This window comes from Solanum dulcamara, chromosome 9 (genome assembly GCF_947179165.1).
Source record: "Solanum dulcamara chromosome 9, daSolDulc1.2, whole genome shotgun sequence".
NCBI lineage: Eukaryota > Viridiplantae > Streptophyta > Magnoliopsida > Solanales > Solanaceae > Solanum > Solanum dulcamara.
Window position 1 is genome coordinate 18,171,097 of NC_077245.1, and position 18,526 is coordinate 18,189,622.

At 30.9% G+C, this 18,526-nt stretch overlaps 2 protein-coding genes across 5 annotated transcripts; both read right to left on the reverse strand.

The window, feature by feature from the left end:
• Positions 1-147: 147 nt before the first annotated feature.
• Positions 148-8,059, reverse strand: LOC129903007 (probable N-acetylglucosaminyl-phosphatidylinositol de-N-acetylase). 4 transcript variants are annotated; one of them, XM_055978480.1, is made up of 12 exons: positions 7,943-8,059; positions 6,863-7,649; positions 5,987-6,139; positions 5,711-5,771; positions 4,628-4,698; positions 4,160-4,224; positions 3,916-3,960; positions 3,756-3,836; positions 1,921-1,988; positions 1,136-1,184; positions 666-826; positions 148-298 (listed from the first exon to the last, which is right to left on the reverse strand). In XM_055978480.1, the coding sequence occupies exons 3-12, from the start codon at positions 6,093-6,095 to the stop codon at positions 232-234; spliced, it is 777 nt and encodes a 258-aa protein (XP_055834455.1). In that variant the 5' UTR covers positions 6,096-6,139; positions 6,863-7,649; positions 7,943-8,059; the 3' UTR covers positions 148-231. The 4 variants fall into 4 exon arrangements, with proteins under 4 accessions (XP_055834455.1, XP_055834454.1, XP_055834457.1 ...); XM_055978479.1 differs by lacking the exon at positions 6,863-7,649 and having other exon boundaries at positions 7,943-8,029; XM_055978482.1 differs by lacking the exons at positions 5,987-6,139; positions 6,863-7,649 and having other exon boundaries at positions 7,943-8,004.
• Positions 8,060-13,992: 5,933 nt separating this feature from the next.
• On the reverse strand, positions 13,993-14,499 carry LOC129903582 (uncharacterized). Its single transcript, XM_055979134.1, has one exon. The coding sequence runs from the start codon at positions 14,497-14,499 to the stop codon at positions 13,993-13,995; it is 507 nt and encodes a 168-aa protein (XP_055835109.1).
• Positions 14,500-18,526: the final 4,027 nt, after the last annotated feature.

The following is an 18,526-nucleotide window of genomic DNA, read 5'->3' on the forward strand; positions in this document are numbered from 1 at the left end:
TACTTAATATAAGTGAAATAGTTCCAACTACTCTACAACCACCAAAAACATTCAAACACTTCTCTAATTTTTAATCAATCGGATGTTCTTCAAAGAAAAACTCACAAGAGAGATTTAGATGATCCAAAACTGAGTGATTTTGCTTACCTTGCCCATTTCAAGTGTTGTTGAACCAACATCTGGTTGATCTTCCTTTCAAGTGTCTTCTTGAACCAATAACCTTACATGTATCTAGTTGATCTTCCTAACGCAGTTAACGTATGTGTAACTTGAGAAAGAAACAAATAACTTGCGAAACCTGAAAAGGTAGACCAAAAAATATTTACGACATAACTATGTGTGCACTGCAATCTAGCAAATGGTTTATTCATAGCAAATGTTCTGATTGTAATTCCTTATAAGCATCTGGTTAAGCACTGATGCATTAGTCCCAAAAGTGTATCGGCAACTACTTTTCTAGTGCGTGATAACTTAAAATCAAGAGGATTATAGATGTGTCTTACAGATAATTTTCTTTATACTTGATGTGTCTTCTCACTCTCATAATGGAATAAAGTAATGAATGTCTGGAAAGAGAAACTGGGAATAAAAATCCTCCCTTTATTTCTTTCCATACTTTCCTTACTTGTGTACCATTAGCAAGACAATAGCAAAGTATTACATACCAAACCCACTGACTCCTGTGCTGAGCCATCGCAGCTAAGCTCCTTCTGGGATGTTCATTTAGAAAGCAATGCACCACTCCACTTAAATGGAACTTGGCAGATAGGAGGGACAACCATGTGTCAACTGGTCCGCTGTACTTGCGCAATACGCTAGTGCTAACCTGAAAATGATTAATCACAAAGCTCCCACTTCAAAACTTAGACCATAAACTTGTGATTGAAAAAGATGCCAACCATAGTCAATAGACATTCAAAACCAATTAACATCTGAATTCTTCTAGCTATCATATTCCCAAGAAAAAGATGAGCTTAAATGAAACGACATGGTCAGTGAGAATTTATATAGTTGACCTCAACTTGCTTGAGATTGAAACATACACTTAGATGTTGTTGTTGTATGATAGTCCCAGGAAACTAAAATAAAAATCTACAAGTAGTACCAAAAGTAAAGAGACAAGGAAAGAACTCACAAGCTCCCAGGCCTCAACTTCTTTATGTAAAGTATCTTGCAATAGTTTTCTGCATAATAGAAACCATTTTATAAAGATGAGCTACTAATTCTAAGCCTTACATATTTCACTACCAAATTCTAGAAGACTAGTGGGAGAAATATACTGCAATGACAACTACACCTCAGTCCCAAACCCAACTTCGAGTCAGCTGTATGAATCTCACTAGCCATATTGCTCTATCTAAGCTCATCTCATGCCGATATTATACAAAAATAAAAATGAAAAGAAACAAAAACTAATAGAATTCTCTGTAGTTTATACTGGTATATGACTCTCTGATATGACTAAAAGACTCCAAGCATTATAGGACCTAAAGTAAACGTGCTAACCTAGCTATCATAATGGGAGAATTAAGGTTGAGTTAATTTGTTGAATCTTGAAGATTTATTTTTAAGTCCTACATCTACAGAAGAATGTCCAACTCATCAATGTTTTCCTTGTCGTACAAAATACACATGTTATCGGCATGTCAATCAATTATAGATTTAACAAAGGAGAAGTAAAGAATCCTTTACAATGATGCTTGTTCAAAACACCTAATCATGTATAAGAGATATCAAACTAGAAAGAAACAGGATCACTATGAAACTTTGCTAGTATTAAATACCAGGGTTAATAGTCAATACTAAATAACTCTCTTTATGACATCTGCAAAAGCACTTCCAAGTAATACCAAAATATGGTGACTAATTTCATTTGCAAAATTACTACCAACAGCTACCAGAATATGAGGAATAACTTACCGTACACCTTGATGAACATCTTGATGGTTACAGTGACCTGAGACTCCATAATTATCAAAAGTTATGACCTGGAAAACAAGTGTCCATGAGATGCAAAGGTGACATAAATAAGATTTCCCTCTGCTCACAAATAACTAATAAGGCTACACTTTGAATACAAACAAAAGGAAAATCTTATAAAATCTTATGCTTGAAGCTGAATAGATCACAAATCTTATTCATCAATTTGTTATCAAACTGGTTTGCTATTGTCCATTATTATATAACGAGAAATATCAAAGCAGTAGATGATATTTACTCGAATGAAATTCACAACATTTTCTTTCTTTTACTTCCCTGAGGACAACTTCTGCTCATTTCGGAAACTAATCAGTTGCAACCAAAATGTACAAGTGTCCTCTAAAAGATTTTGGCAGAGGTTGAACAACATCTAGTCCCCAAATGTCAAATGGCCAAGATGCAACAGTCGGATGTAACGCTTCAGGTGGCTGATGTATACCATTTGCATGCAACTAACAAGTTTTACATCTTCTAGCACAATCCAAACAATCTTTCACCATTGTTGACAATAATATCCCATCCCTTTTATGAGGAAGTAGAGTTTTAGCCCAAGTTGATGTGATCTACACTCTAGAGTGTACTTCTTGCAAAGCTTGAAGAACTTCATCTTCCTCCAAACATCGCAAGAGTACTCCATTGAATGATGTTCTAAACAAAGTATCTTTGTAGTCAGGGAAGTGAGTGCACTATGACAGATTTCTGTTCTTCACTTCTTCTTCTTGGATTTTCAAACAGTATCCCATAACTCAAGTAATCTATGATGGGGTTTTCATCAATCTTCCTCCTCAACCTCATAAATGATTACAAGATGCTCAAGCTTAATTTCTTAAATTCCACCCTCACCAGGCAGCACAACTACCCACTTTTGGCAGATAATTACTTGTGTTTGATCAGCATTGTCTATGTAGAAGCTAGAAGCAGCTCATAGATCAAAGGGTACAAATTTCTCTATAAGTTGCAATCATTCAAGCATTCTAAGTATTCAAAGGTCAAGATTAAAATTCAAGATCAAGCTCCAAGCGCTTGGATTAAAATACATAAAGTTCAAGACCAAACTCAAAAGGCCCTTGAATTTATTTGTGAAAAGAATAATCATTTGAGATTGTAATACTCACTGTATCGAAATAAAATACTACACTATTACAACATTTTGCAGTCTTGATTATTTTCTTGACGATTAAATTATTGTCTAAACATGAACCATGAAATAGGCAACCGCTGCATTGTTCCCTATATTGGAACTTCATCAAGTTACCCCATATTTCTTTATAGGAGTTTTGGCTTTCCTTCTGAAAGACTGTCCTATATTATACCAAACATTAAAGCTTGCACAAATGCAAGGGTCTTATCACATTAAAATTATGCACTTGTTTCGAATGTACTTGGTATATTTGGTAGACACCAAGTAAGGAATATGTAATCCATTCTATTGGGTTCTCTACTTAAAATCCAGAATGGTAGGCCCCAATGAAGTCATAGCGGATTCTTCCATATAAACTCCAATTAAGTAGAGGGTAAATCAAACCAAATTGATTCATGGCATCTGAAATAGGAATAATGAAAACTATATTCTTGTACATTCAACTAAAATGAACAAATAAACGAAGGATATACCTTCAGATCAAGATTTTGATCTAGCGAAGTAGAAAAGCCACTTATACAATGAAGTCAATGGGAGGAAGCTTAAATTTAGAACAACCGAAGAAGCACAGGCTACTGAAGATTACTCGAAAAGGCCATCTTAGTTGAACAAGATAATTATTGAAATCACTTACCAAATCAATTGCGCAATTGACAATCTCCTCCTTGATAATCTTTGACAATAACTTAGAGTTCCATGATTTGCTAAAACCATCCTAGTAAGAACTAAGCATTAAAACTCTTCTTAGACATTTAAGAACACATAGATATACAATTTTTATACAATCAGATTACCTGTAGATCTGGATGGTCAAGGACTTTCACTTGCTTTTGTGGAACCTACATGAGTAATTAGAGAACAGAAAGATCAACGACTCATATCTGACTACCTTCTCCAACATTTTACAAGAATTTCCATTATAGTAACTCAAAGAAATAGAGGAATGCACGATCAATTGCATAAAAGCTGACATAAAAGATCACAGATCTAGCATTAATGCATCACTCAGATTTCTAGTCAGATAAAATTTCACATCACCTTAAGCACAGTCGAGGCTAAATAAAGTTCTTCTTTTCTGACATTGCCTATACCATCTGTGTTACCTATATTTCAATACAATGTGACAAAGCAGAAACAATATACTGAAAGTTAGCATCAGTAACAGACTATTGGTTATCTAGGATAGAGATTTGTAAAGAACAGTTCTAGTGATTTGTGTTCTGATCACTTAAACATTTTAAAGTCGAAAATAACTGCAATAAATCAAATTCAGAAAGCGAACCTCAGGTTTAACAAACACTGCTTGAACTGGATCATAATTCTTAAAAAAATCAATTGCTTAAATATTTCAACCGGTTCAAAAATTGACTTTTTGTTTTAGGTTTTACTTTTTACGTCTTGAGATATACGGCAACCAAAATACACATGCCACTTAAAACTTAGCATAAAGGAAATTGTTTTGATTCAGCATCTGCAACAGAAACTGAAATATTCTAAGAGCATTACCTGTTGACATGCATAATATGTGCAAATTACATCCTCTCGAAGACAAATAATTAATGGTTGGAGTGAAGAACCTGCAGTATGGAGTTAAAAGCACCATAAGTCATTATCATCTCAACAGTGATGCTGTACAGTAAATAGATACAATAATGATTACTTAATAACAAGATTGCCTAAACATTAAAAGGTCATTGTATCATATGTAGGAAACTGACATCTATAGTTAGAGACACGTTAACAATCAACTAACATCGAGAGTTGTGATCCTTCTTACCAACTACTCCCTCCGTTTCAATTTCTTTGTCTTACTTTCCTTTTTAGCCCGTTTTAAAAAAAGAATGTCTTTTTCCTTTTTTGGTAACTCTTTAATTCTAAAATTTCCCCATGGCATGTTTAAGACCGCGAGATTAAAGAGCAATTTGGTACATATCTTTAGTTTAAGACCACAAGATTCAAAAGTCTTCTTTACTTTCTTAAACTTCGTACCAAGTCAAAACCAGACAAACAAATTGAAGGAGTATATTTCAAACACAATTTGCAAGGAAAAAAATAGTCCATGAAGGGATGCTTCTCTCGGAACAAGCATAAAGGAAATTTGATGAACTTTAGAAAAAGAAAGGAACGACAGGCTGCAGTTTCATGTATCATATGCATCAGGATATTATATACTTAACAAAACAAACGAAAACAAAAAGATTGAATCATAATTTGTATAAAAAAAATCAATTTCTGTTCGTTAATGACCTATTTAACAGAGGGGTAAAAATTGAATCTTATAGTTTAGTGCACCAAATTTCTAGTCCACCACGTTTCAAGATGGACTAACGAATTCATGGAGACGTATGAACTTATTATTCAATGAATGTGCCTACGAGTTCAACTAATTAAATTTTGTTTCAACTGAGATACTTTGCATTAGTGTATAACTAGAGATACGTAGGGCTGCCATAATCTTGATCAAAACTAACATACAGTTCCAAGAGTCTTAGCCTGCAACTCCCTCTATAGCAATTCAAAAGTTTGCATTGCTCAGAAAATTTATGAAAGGAACAAATAACAACTCAAAGTTAAGACATTCAACCTTACATAGACTCGTCATCAGGATGGGCAATAACCAACAACACGTTTCTCTTGAAAAAAACTCCACCTGAAACATAAAAATAATACACATATTAAGAAGGGAAGCAATTAGCTGATCCTAAAAACAAAGGAAGCAATTAGCTGTACAACAAACACTACAGGGAAAGCCGTGTGCGTGTCTGTATTTTAGATTCTAAAAGAATAGTACATAACAAACTGAGGCAGCCAAGTAAATGCAAAAGAAAACAAAAATTGACATTTAGTAGAGAAGTCACCCCATACCATCATTCAAAACTTCAACTTGTGAGGCAGAGAGAGATTCGTGAAGAATTTTAAAGAGCGAAGCCACCCACAGCACAACCACTGTAACGATGATTACTAGCCACTCCATTTAACTTATTTGCTAGCAGAACTACATATAGCACAGAATTGTATCTGCATGTAAATCTCAAACGAGTTGTATTACTAAAATCCATTATGGTAAGAGAAATTGGTACTTCAAAAAGAGAAATCAAACATCAATAATTCAAGGAGAACATGGATACTACCAACTATAAACCTTACAACAAATAGTATCCATTACATTACAAGCTTTTTTTGTCAATACTTGTTGAAACTTGAGAGAAAATAGGATGGAATGGTTTTTTGGGCGTAATCTGGCACAAGCTTTGTGTTCTTTCTGTTTATACTACTACTTACCATTTAAAAAATACAATAGGATGTAAAAAGCACGACTCCTAAAAAGTAAGTATCAAAACTGCAGTTTTGCTTTTGCTCGTTGTTTCCTGATGATAGATATGGATTAAAAATGTCCACAGAATTATATAATCTGCATTTTACCTTCTGAGTGTCAAACATGATAACATTCAAGAGTGGAGGTCACCACAGATAAATGGACTTTATTCCTACCAGATGACGTGATAACATAGAAAGACTGTGAGGTTATACCAGTAGAATTCATGACCACCTAACATTGACGGGTTGTCTTGGATGTAAAGTGAAATAGAAGAGTAGAAAAGGAGATTTAGTGGGAACTAAATAGTGCAAACAAATTACTTCCTCCGTTTCATTTTATTTGAAGGTGTTTAACTGGGCATGAAACTGAAGAAATTAAAGATAAATATTGACATGTAAGTAAAATATATGCAAAGTATTTACCAATTTAAATGAGTGGTATTGAGAGTTCACGTGAAACCACATGAAAGCTGCGATTTTCCCCAAATGACCAAGTAGCTACTTGTTTTCATTTTCCCCTTCCGAGATCCTCTTTATACAGCAAACGAAATGGAAAGCCAAAGAGTTTCTTTCCTTCGTACCTCTTTATTTTTACCCAACAAAAGACTTGATTTTTCCTTTATAAAATAGTATTTGGGATCCTTGTCTTTCCATCATCTACACTGTCTTGGACTAAATCCCAATATATTGTTCTTTTCATAAAATAGGGAGTAATAGACACATCCCCCACCTGCTGTCCCTAAGTAAAATGCCAAATAAGAGTATTCATATTCCCCCGACCCACTGCAGTGGGCTTGCCTAATAACTCCCATCAAATATATTTAACAATTCAATCCTTCAAGTGGATGATTTAAAGCCAAGTTTTCAGCTGTCTTTCTACTTCAAAAGTCATTCCATTTTCCAATATTACATCGTTCTTTATATCATGCTGTCCAACAAGAACAGAGGCAGCAGCTACACTAATAGATATGCTGCAATGCTTCCTCAAATATGTGACCAAATTACGGTGTAAATGATTACTTAGGATTCACCCTTCAAACCGTCACTTATGTACACACCCTAGTGAACTTGATCCATCCATTCACACTCCTTTGATGTTCATATATATCTTATTTTTTCCTACAACATATAACCAAGTTTACCTTTGTCGTTCACCTTATACAACCCCACAAATACGACACATACAATGAGCTGTTCACCTTCACACTACCTTTAACACAAATCTGTTAGTGGCATAGATTACTGAAACTAATCCATCTTTTCAATAAGAGCTTGTTGTAATCTAAAATATCCTACAATGGGGGGTTTTGCCTCAATTCTTTTATTAAAAAAAACCTATATTCACGAATTAAAAAGAGAAACAAGTTAGCCAGAATGAAGGAATTGAGGCAAACACCCCACGCCACCCCCCTCCCCAATTCGTTCAGATTACAAACAACCAGCAAGGTACGAATGTTTACTTAAGTGTATATGAGTGATATTCAAAAGAAGCAGAGATATTACCTGAATATAGAAAAATCATCAATGGTGCAGAGCTGATTTTGGATGGAGAGACACACCAACAGAAAGGGGGAACTGAGTTTAGAGGAGCAAGAAAATAGGAAAAAGAAATGGCCAATCAAGAAAGAAATGACAAATTCCAATTTTAGAATTAATAATTTCACAATTTTACTTATTTCATCGAGTATAACTTATATATGTATTCATGTCAATGAGGTGGAAGAATTGACTAGGCGAGTATTTTCGAAAAAAAAATCATAATTGATGAAAAAGCGTAAATTGTACAATTAATCAAATATTATAATTCAAGTGTTGAATTTTTATACAAGCTACCAAATACGATAGTTTTAAAGAAAAAATAGACAAAATAATCATTCTGTTAAAAAAAATTATAAAAAATAATTCAATTATCATTAATTACAATAAAAGGTCATTTCCCCTTTTTTTTATTTCAAGTGAAGTGCACCTTTTTTTTTTTCATTCTCGATTGTTAAGGATTAGTACCGACAATTTAGGCTCATTTTTTGATGACCTGCCCAATTAAATATGGGTTGAATGAGTGACTTTTAAATATGAGTAATATTTGGGCTTGTACCCATATTTAACCCATTAAAATTAATAAAATTATCTATTTACATATGTTATATTATTATATTTATTAATATTTTCTATCATTTGGAAAACTCTCTAAAATTCTTTTTTTTTTTTAACTTTCTCTCCATCTCACAGATAAATCATATTTAACTTCTCTCAACTACTCTTAATTCACGCCTAATTTCAAGCTTCATCTTCGGTAGTTTTTTTTTTTGAATTTCAATCCAATTATTATTCAATTTCAAGCTTCTAAGTAAAGTATATTCAAGTTTTTTCTTATCTGGAATCTCACTTCAATCTCACCTCCTTTGATTTCCATTGATTTCTTCTGTAATTGTTTGTTGTTTTTCTCTTATTGTTCACTAATACATATGGAATCTGCTCCATCTTTTAGTGTTGGTCTCACACAGTTGAATAAAAATCAAGAAATTCTTGTTTCTCCGGATTTTGATTCATCTTGGGAAGGATACCACGAGGTTAGATCCGAACATTGTAATGATCCAGTAGTTATGAATAAGTTACGTGCGAAATTGAAGTCGAAATCTCCAGTTCAACATGCAACCAAAGAAGCAGACAAAAAGATTAAAGGGGTTACAACACACCCCAATCTCCCAAAGATATGATTTCATCTAAGTTGTGTTCTATTTTCAAATCTCGATTTTTATGACTCATCAGTTAACGACTTGGGCATAGTATGTATGAATTTGGATATACGATTTTTAGCATATGTATGAATACATGCACCTGTCTATATCCATCAGCAGGTTTTCCCCTGACATCTCCAAAGCATGTTATTTAGCACACCATGCCTTTTGATAGGTAATATCAACCCCATAGGCTGTTTTAGTATCCTCTCGTATATCATTAGGGGTGTGAATTCTCTTATGATTAACCAATTAGGTGCAGTGAATGCACTAACAAAAGCCTTTGTAGCATGAACTTTGTTAAGAATCCTATCTCTTAAGGGACATGAATGTTCACTATTAAAATATCTCACTTTGAATATATCAAATTTTTTCCTACATGATGCTTTCATTCTCCAACAACAGTCGTCTGAATAGCATATTAACACATAACTGCACATTTTTTTAAAAAAATATTAACATGTATCAGATACACAGAGATTCATATGTAATATGACCAAATAAAAGTACATATTGACAGGAAAATATTTTTTAGTTGTACTTGATACATATAATAATTAGTATGTATCATGACTATAAAACAAAAATTAAATTTCCAAAATCAACAGTATATTAGGGAATCATATTGAACTGTATTAGATACATAATGTTATGATGTATCATGAAAAATAACTCAAAAAATATTAACACGTATCAGATACACAGAGATTCATATGTAATATGACCAAATAAAAATACATATTAACAACAAAAAAAATTTCAATTGTACTTGATACATAATAATTAGTATGTATCATGACTATAAAATAAAAATTAAATTTCCAAAATCAACAAATGCCCATACATTTTACTGTCAGATCTTTTAGCTTTAAAATTGAATCCATTATCAATTTTGTATTTGACCATTACAGCAAGTAGTGTTGCTTTGTTCTTATACAATTGCTTCTCCTTCACGTCCACACCAATTGTATCAGTTATGTAGTTCTTCACATCCAATTCCGATATATAACAGGTTGCAGCATTATCAGATTCTTCTAAATCAAAAATTTGTGAATCATTCGTGTTTGCTACAACAAAAACAATTGCTCAAGAGGTAGCGTTGAATGCTTGTATCTCACATCTCTTTCTATCATATGTTGTTATGCATAAGGGATACATTATGAATCCAGGTTCGTTCTTCTTCAACTCTATGCAAATATTAACACTCATATCATTACGAATAATCATTGATGACGAATTACCTTGAACGATATATCAAATTTCAATGTTTTGCACTGATTCATCTATGGTCAATTCAGCAACAATTGCTGATTTTAGATTCACGAATGATATATTGTCTCCCACTAGAATTCCATCAATTTTGTATCGTTCATAACTCACCTCGGATTACCAAACTCTAGAATATCTCAGTAGAATCGGGATATTCATCTCGAATAGCTTGATGAATTTTGAATTTTGGATTGAAGTTTGGTACGATCCTATGCTCTGTTTTTTCAATTTTTCAAGTCCCTCATAACTGTTACGCTTTGTATGGGTTAATTTCCTTATTTAGCTAAGTAATTGATTGAAAGAAGGAATCTTAACTTGATTTACGTTACCTTTCCATAAAAGAAATCAACAGCTTTAATTATTATGTATCAAAACTTGATGTATCAGATGTAATAGTAATCTATCATAAATTTGGGAAAAATAAAAAAAATCGGGTAATTTAAGAAAAAATAGGAATAAATTGTAATTAAGTTTTTTCACTATGGAATTTAGGTAAAATTCTCTAAAATTTTTGCTTAAAATTATGGCCATTCAGGCTTTGGGCTCATTAACCATCGAGACTTCGTAGGATCTAGAGGTTAGGTTTATAATCTCCTTTACTAAATTATTCCTTTGCTTATTCTGATGGATAAGGGAGGAGTCAATGTCAAATTCCATCATTAAAGGAGATGAAAATCTTGAATGTTTGAATGATTATTCAATTTATAGAAATTGATCACTGACCATCTCCTAAATCCATTTCAAATTTTACGCCAAATGCTATATTTGGTGTAAAATTTGGTGCAAGATTACTCCAATCCATTCTAAATTTTATACTAACTTTGGTGTGTGAATATCATCGCACCAAATGTACTTTTTTAATATTTTATTATATAAGACTTTTAGTTAAACATTATATAAATTGTATGTTTTAATTAAAATATTTTATTATTTTTATGTAATATATTTATAATATTAATTGTAGATTAAAAATTTATTTTATTTATAAATTATTTTCCTTTACTTGAATTTTTTAAAATTAAATTTACTTTAATTCTACTATAAATTTGAATTGAATATAAGTACAATTAACCTTGACAAAAATTAAATATGCAAAAAATATAAATTGGTGGAAAAATAATATAAAGTACTTTCGAATTATCAAAAATAATAAGCATTCAACAAACTAGCAATTGACATACGTTAAAATTGAAATAGAGCATTTATGGGAGCACTCTAGTGATCTTGAAAGTTGAATATTCATGTAGAACTTAAAATAAAAATTTTCAATGGTGTAATGTTTATTTAATAATATTTCGTTAATGATTTCACTTTTATTTGTGCTATCCATTATTATGTATAATATGTAATATTTTATAACAATTTATATTATTTAAAAAATTATGATATAAAGTAATTTTATATTAAATGACTGTAATTTGAAACAATATGAAAATTATATATAGTGAATGCTTTTTAGAAAAAAATTTGTACCATTATTATGTATAATATGTAATATTTTTTAGCAATTTATATTATTTAAAAAATTATGATATAAAATAATTTTATATTAAACGACTATAATTTGAAACAATATGAAAATTATATATAATGAATGTTTTTTAGAAAAAAAATTGTTTTATGAAATAAGAAAATATAAATGAAATAAGAAATAATAATATAATAATGAAGAGAGAGAAAAAAATTCTTTTTTTGGTATAAAATTTGGTGTTAGGGTTGGAGATGTCCTAAATTTATAATTAAATTGAATAGATGTATCTAGGGAGGATTCACTTTGAAGAAACTATTCCCTAGATACACATGTCGTGTTAGTTCACAATCGAATCACTTGATTGATACATGTACATACACCTAGTAATTCAACATAAAATTCAAGATATTTCATCAAATCATGGAATGAAGAGATTGGGCAGAATAGCAGAGCAAGTATTAGTAACATAACAAAAAAGCCTTCATCGTCATTAATATCTTTGCTCGCGGCAATTGTGACCTCTCTAGAGAATCGATGACTGCATCTTTAATTTTATTTGTCTTCAAAAGTAATTCATGATCATTTAAGTTGAAAATACAATTTTCGATACCTATTTAATAATGTGATATTGACAAATTTATTTTAAAAAGTATATTTAAAAAATTAAAAGCAATTTTGAAATTTATTTAGGACACAACCCATTCTAAACCCAATCTACTTAAAATGAATCGACTATATAAAAGATGCCCTTAATAACATGTAACTAAAAGAATACAATGATTCTTCAAGTTCTAACATTTTAAATGCTAAACACGCTCTTAATATCATTTGACCATTGTATTCTTTTAGATAAATTTATTAAGGGCATCTTTTATACACTAAGAAATGGTGTAATTATGGCAGTTAATTTTAAAGTGTTGATGATTTTTGTCAAATCGTCATAATTATCTTTTTTTAAATTAAATTGAAGATGTTATAGGAAAAAGGGAGATAGGGAGAGGAATTACAAGACGAGGAATCGAACCTTCATCAACTAAATAAAAATTTAGATAACCAACTAATTAACTACTAATTGAATTATAATTTCTAGGAATAACTAAAGCGTTTTCTATACATTAGTTAGAACATGTTTGGATGGACTTATTTTTAAGTAACTAAACTGTTTATAAGTTGAAAAAAATAAGTAGGTACAACTCAACTTATTTTTTACAATTTATAAGCTGCTTAAAATAAGTCCATCCAAATAAATTCAATTATTTATTGAGGTTTATTTTAAGCACAAAATAACTTTAAATTGATCAGTCAAACACTTTAAAAAACTGAAAACAATCTGCAAGAAACTTATAAGTCAATTCAAACTAGCTCTTACATGTAGAAAACAAAACCAATTATCAATCAAAATCAATCAATGTAGAATTAAATCAGTAGATGGCACATGCTTTTCAACTATTACTTGTATGATTTGAAAACGTCTCTTGACATTGACATTATGAACTTACAAAGTCCTATATAGCCTTTGCACATATAATTCAACTAATAAAAGATTCAAAAATCTTTCTTAATTAATACTATTTTCTTGTACCAAAGATTACCCAAACCAGACTTTAAAAAAAAATCAATAAAATAAGTATTGCAACAATCTATGTCCCATTACTTGCATGCCAATTACCAAACCAATAAATTCGATGTGTGCATATATAATATAGATAAATGAAATGGCGGTGCAGAATTTTTAATAAGGAGTTTAAAAACTAGAGAAGTAGATACACGAACTAGCCGAAAGAGATTCGACATCTACTATTTATACATAAAAAATTATTTGAATCATGTATAAATAATATTATTTTTTTTTACCGAAAGAATCGGATAAATGTGTTTAATAACCCAACCCCTTACACCTCACTTTTGGCTAGGTGGGATAGTGATGGGGGATGACGGGGTTTCGTTGAACATTAGAAAAATATAAGAAAACTCATAAAAGATTATGTGCAACAAATTAAATTGAATAAAGAGATGCAAAGTATTGATCAAACTTTTAGTTTTGTTGAATGAAGTTGAAAAAGCTAAGTATGAAATTACAAGAACACCTTTTTCAGGACTTTGATGAGAACCACTAAGCTTGGTCTTTTGCTTGCTTTGGAAAGATTCAAAGATTTAACACATTTATATTCCACCTTCTTTGCATCTTTCCCACATGTAGTCCTTGTCATAATTTGGTTGGACATTTCTTCATTCAAATTCTCCCATAACATGTCCATTTTCTCCTCTTCTTGATCATCTTCATTTTCAATGTTCATTCTCTTCATGGCAGCATCACCTTCTATGTATGAGAAACTCTTTCTTTGGTTGATGTAATTGGACTTATTGGATATTAATGGAGACATGTCCAAATTTTCTTCATGGTCATGATGATCACCTTCTCCCTTAATAGATGCAATATTATGATCATTTTTAGGGTTTTTCTGGAGGCGTCTAGAAGCAACTGATGTTGTTCTCCATAAAGGTGGTGATTCAAGGAAACGTGGCGGTGTATTGGTGATTGTTGGGAAGCTAAAATCATCTTGAGGAGGAGAAGGAGCCATATTATGTGGTTTTGTTAGCTATGGTGTTTGTAAATAAGACTACTTTAATTTGAGAAATTATTGGGCTGGTATTGTTTGGTGTAAAAGGTTAAGGGGGCTGTTTGCATGTTTTGGGGAAAGGTTTTAGTTCAACCACTTCAAACTTTGTACACAAATATTTTCTTTTATATGAAGAAAATTTAGGAAGGTGGGTCCTATATTTACAACTTTCTTGGATCTACAATATTTTGACTCATAATTTCGCTTATAAGCTGTTTTTATCTCTTTTTTGAATGTTTGGCTGACCAATTTAGTTATTTTGTGTTTAAAATAAGCTCCAACAAATAGTTGGGTTTTTTTGGATGAACTTATAAGTTGAAAACAGCTTATAAGTCAAAAAAAAGTTGGCTTCAACTTTTTATGAGTGTTTGATAGGCCAACTTAAAGTCATTTTGTGTTTAAAATAAATCCCAATAAATAGTTGAGTTTATTTGGATGAACTTATTTTAAGCAGTTTATAAGTTGAAAACAGCTTATAAGTCAAAAAAAGGTTGATCTGTACCTATTTTTTTTTAAAACTTATAAGCAGTTTTCAACTTATAAGCTGCTTAAAAATAAGTCAATCCAAACAGGCTAATACTCTGCATATCCATTGAAAAATATTAATTAGGAGGTTTTTTAAAGTTATTTTATCCTTTATTAATATTTAAATAATCTTAACATTATCATATAGTTTAAGTGTTTATAGTTTGGAAAAATAATTACTACTAATGATAAAAAAAACTTATAAAATTACAAATAATTTAAAATAATTATTTTAATAATCGTGATAGATAATTTGAGACGGAATGAACCAAACCATACATAAAAGAAAGAGTAACATAGCAAAATTAATGAAAGATTTCAAAAGATTCTCAATTCTTCAGTATAGATGTATTGCTCCAGAATTCTTTTTATTTTGTTTTATATTTTATTATAATTTTAGTAGTATATAAATTTAAGAAATTTCAACAATTTGTATTTCTTAGGTGATGCAAATGTAAATATTAGATTAATAATTTTCATTGTTCAAGAGTTTATGCTTACCATATCCACAAAGCACACAGCATTCCTTTGTTAATTATTTATTCCTTAGGTATAGTTGTTTTAGGTGTAGAGTAGATAGTTCCTGTTTCTTAGACCCCATTTCTTTCTTTTGTTTTTTCCCAATTATTGTCGTATATGTGTAATATCTAGAATATTTAAATTATTTTAATTATTGGCTAAGGTAGAAGCTCAACTACGAGTAGACCAAATCCAATAAATTTTGAATAATATATTTATTTTTTAAAAATTTATTTTTTATACAAATTAAAATTTAGAATCTAATTATTAATTCTTGAAGTCGTCCAACTTTAATCACCTATAAAACAGAAGAAAACAAAAACACAATTTTAAAACGAGAAAATCGCAACATGTCAATGGCATTCGTTTTATTGTTATTGCAATATAGTTTGTACAATAACAATAATAATAATATATCCGGCGTAATATTATGAGTTTGAGAATGTTAGGATGTATATAAATCTTATCCCTATCTTTGTGGGATAGAGAAATTGTATTTGATAGACTCACAGCTTGAAAGAAGTGTAATCAAAATAGGATTGTGAAAAAAATAACGACAATAAAATATCAAGATGAACAACAAAAATGAAAGTACAATAGTGGTAGTAAGAAAAATAAGAATAAGGTACTACATGAATACTAACAAACTATGCGAAGTAATGAAAGGCTGGGAATAGGGGAATAGTTCCTGCCTCTCCCACGTAAAAGTACGACAACACTCGGCTTATTACTATCCTTCTACTATAATCCTCGACTTCTATCTAGGATCATGTCCACGGTAAGCTAAAAATACGTTATGTCTTGTCTAATCACTTCCTCCCAATTTTTCTTCGGTCTAATACATCTACCACTTCTAAAGCCTAAAATATAGCCAACCTCTCACACTTCGAACCGGTGCATCCGCACATCTCCTTTTCATATGTCTGAACCATCTCAGTCTCGATTCCCTCATCTTGTCTGTCATAGATGTCACTCTTACCTTGTCATGTATAACTTTGTTTCTTATCTTATCTCTCCTAGTTTGTCCGCAAATCCATCTAAACATACTTATTCATCTTTTGGACGTGCACATTCTTTACTGGCCGATACTCTATCCTATACGACAATTCTAATCTAACCATCATTAAATCTTAGTGACACATTTTTATCACAGTACCTCAGAAGCGGGCCTCTATTTTACCCACTCTAATCAAATACAATGTATGACATCATTGTTAATATATCTCCCTGTTTTCTTTGATGATATATAGCTCCAAAATACTTGAAATTTCATCTCTTGAATATAATTTATGTATTAAATCTTTACTTTTACCTCCACTTCATACATTGCACGACTAAATCTACACTCTAAATATTGTCTTAGTCGTGCACAGTATATAGTCCATACAAAAAATAAATTGATCTAATATGATGAGGATAATTACACACCTCAAGTAATGAGTAATGACCAAAATACACTCTTTCTTTAGGAATGTTAAGTTATTTTCCATCAATCACTATCTAAAGACTTTCATATGACTAAAATCTAAGATGAATATGGTCAAACATTTTTGAAGCATTACAGCCGGATTTTTCGGATTATTAATTCATGCCATCAAATTTCCAATTTTCAAGAATTTTAACCTTTTCTTTTTTGGTGTAATTTCTTTCACTTGATTTAATTAGTGCGTTTTGATACTTAATGTTTATTCATCTTGCTCAGTTTTTGGTTATTATATTATATGAATGAAAGTTAATTTTAGAGTCAGCAAATTATTACAAGGTTATTTTTAATTCTTGATCAATTATTTATAATTACTTCTATTAAATAATTCTCATCTTAGCAGATTCAATTTTTTTCTACTTTCTTATCCATAACTTGGGATGAAACATGTTGTTCCACAAGTCTAAAGATATACTAGTAATAAGTTGTTAAGCATTTAAAATATTTCACATTTGAGCTAGAAACTACATATATATATATATATATATATATATTAAGTCTTTTATATGTATTTAAGTACGCATATAAAGAACTTCAATTTTTTTTTAGGATCTATAATAATAATAATAAATTAAAAAATAACACTTTTCTTTAGTCAAGAGTCTATCGGAAACAATCTTTTTACTTCGCAAAGATAAGGGTAAGGTCTGCATACAACTACCCTCCTCAAACTTTACTTGTGGAATTTGACCGGATATACTGCTATTATTTATAACTTCAAAGACAATTATTTGTTTTCTTTCTCTTTTTAGCTAGGGTTCTGAATTCTCAATCTGTAATTTGCACTGAAATTCAATAGGACATATTGCCTTTTGTGGAAGGCAATTAATTGTCACATCTCATATATTTAGACAACCTTAAAATGACTACAATATAATAATGATTGGATTTGCAACTTTATACTTTAAAGTCTCTAGCCTTCTTAATTATATATTGAGCTGAGGGTCTCTCGGAAACAGCCGTCCTATCTTGGTAGGAGTAAGGTTTGCGTACACTTTATCCTCCCCAACCCCCACGTTGTGGAATTTCACTGAATTGTTGTTGTTGTATTAATTTCTTGAATATCACCATATATAGTACCAAATGATAGTAACTTTTTCAACTAAGTTTATAAAGGACGTGTTTGGTAGGAAAGAAAATGATCCATGGAAAATACTCATTCTTTTCTGAAAAAAATAAGATTTTTCTTTTACTTATTCTTTAGTATTTGATAAACAAAATATTATTCTACATACATTTATATATCATTTATGCAAATACTGTGGGAGTGGGGATGTGGGGTGGCAGCGAGGGGTGGGGGTGGAGGGTGGGCAAAGGTTAAGAGGTGGGTGGGTAAGAGTGAGGGGGCACGTGAATTCAATATGAAAAAAGAAACTCATTAAATATCTATAAATCTTAATTATTTTGTTTATCAACTTGAAATCACTATATGAATTTATAGATTCTAGATTTTGAATTCGT

Coding starts and splice junctions, on each gene's coding strand:
- LOC129903582 (XM_055979134.1), bottom strand. CDS start 14,499: ATGGCTCCTTCTCCTCCTCAAGATGATTTTAGCTTCCCAACAATCACC.
- LOC129903007 (XM_055978480.1), bottom strand. CDS start 6,095: ATGGAGTGGCTAGTAATCATCGTTACAGTGGTTGTGCTGTGGGTGGCT. Junction 3,961..4,159: donor TAGCCTCGACTGTGCTTAAG/GTGATGTGAAAT, acceptor TTACTCATGTAG/GTTCCACAAAAGCAAGTGAA. Junction 3,837..3,915: donor TTGACCATCCAGATCTACAG/GTAATCTGATTG, acceptor AGTTCTTACTAG/GATGGTTTTAGCAAATCATG.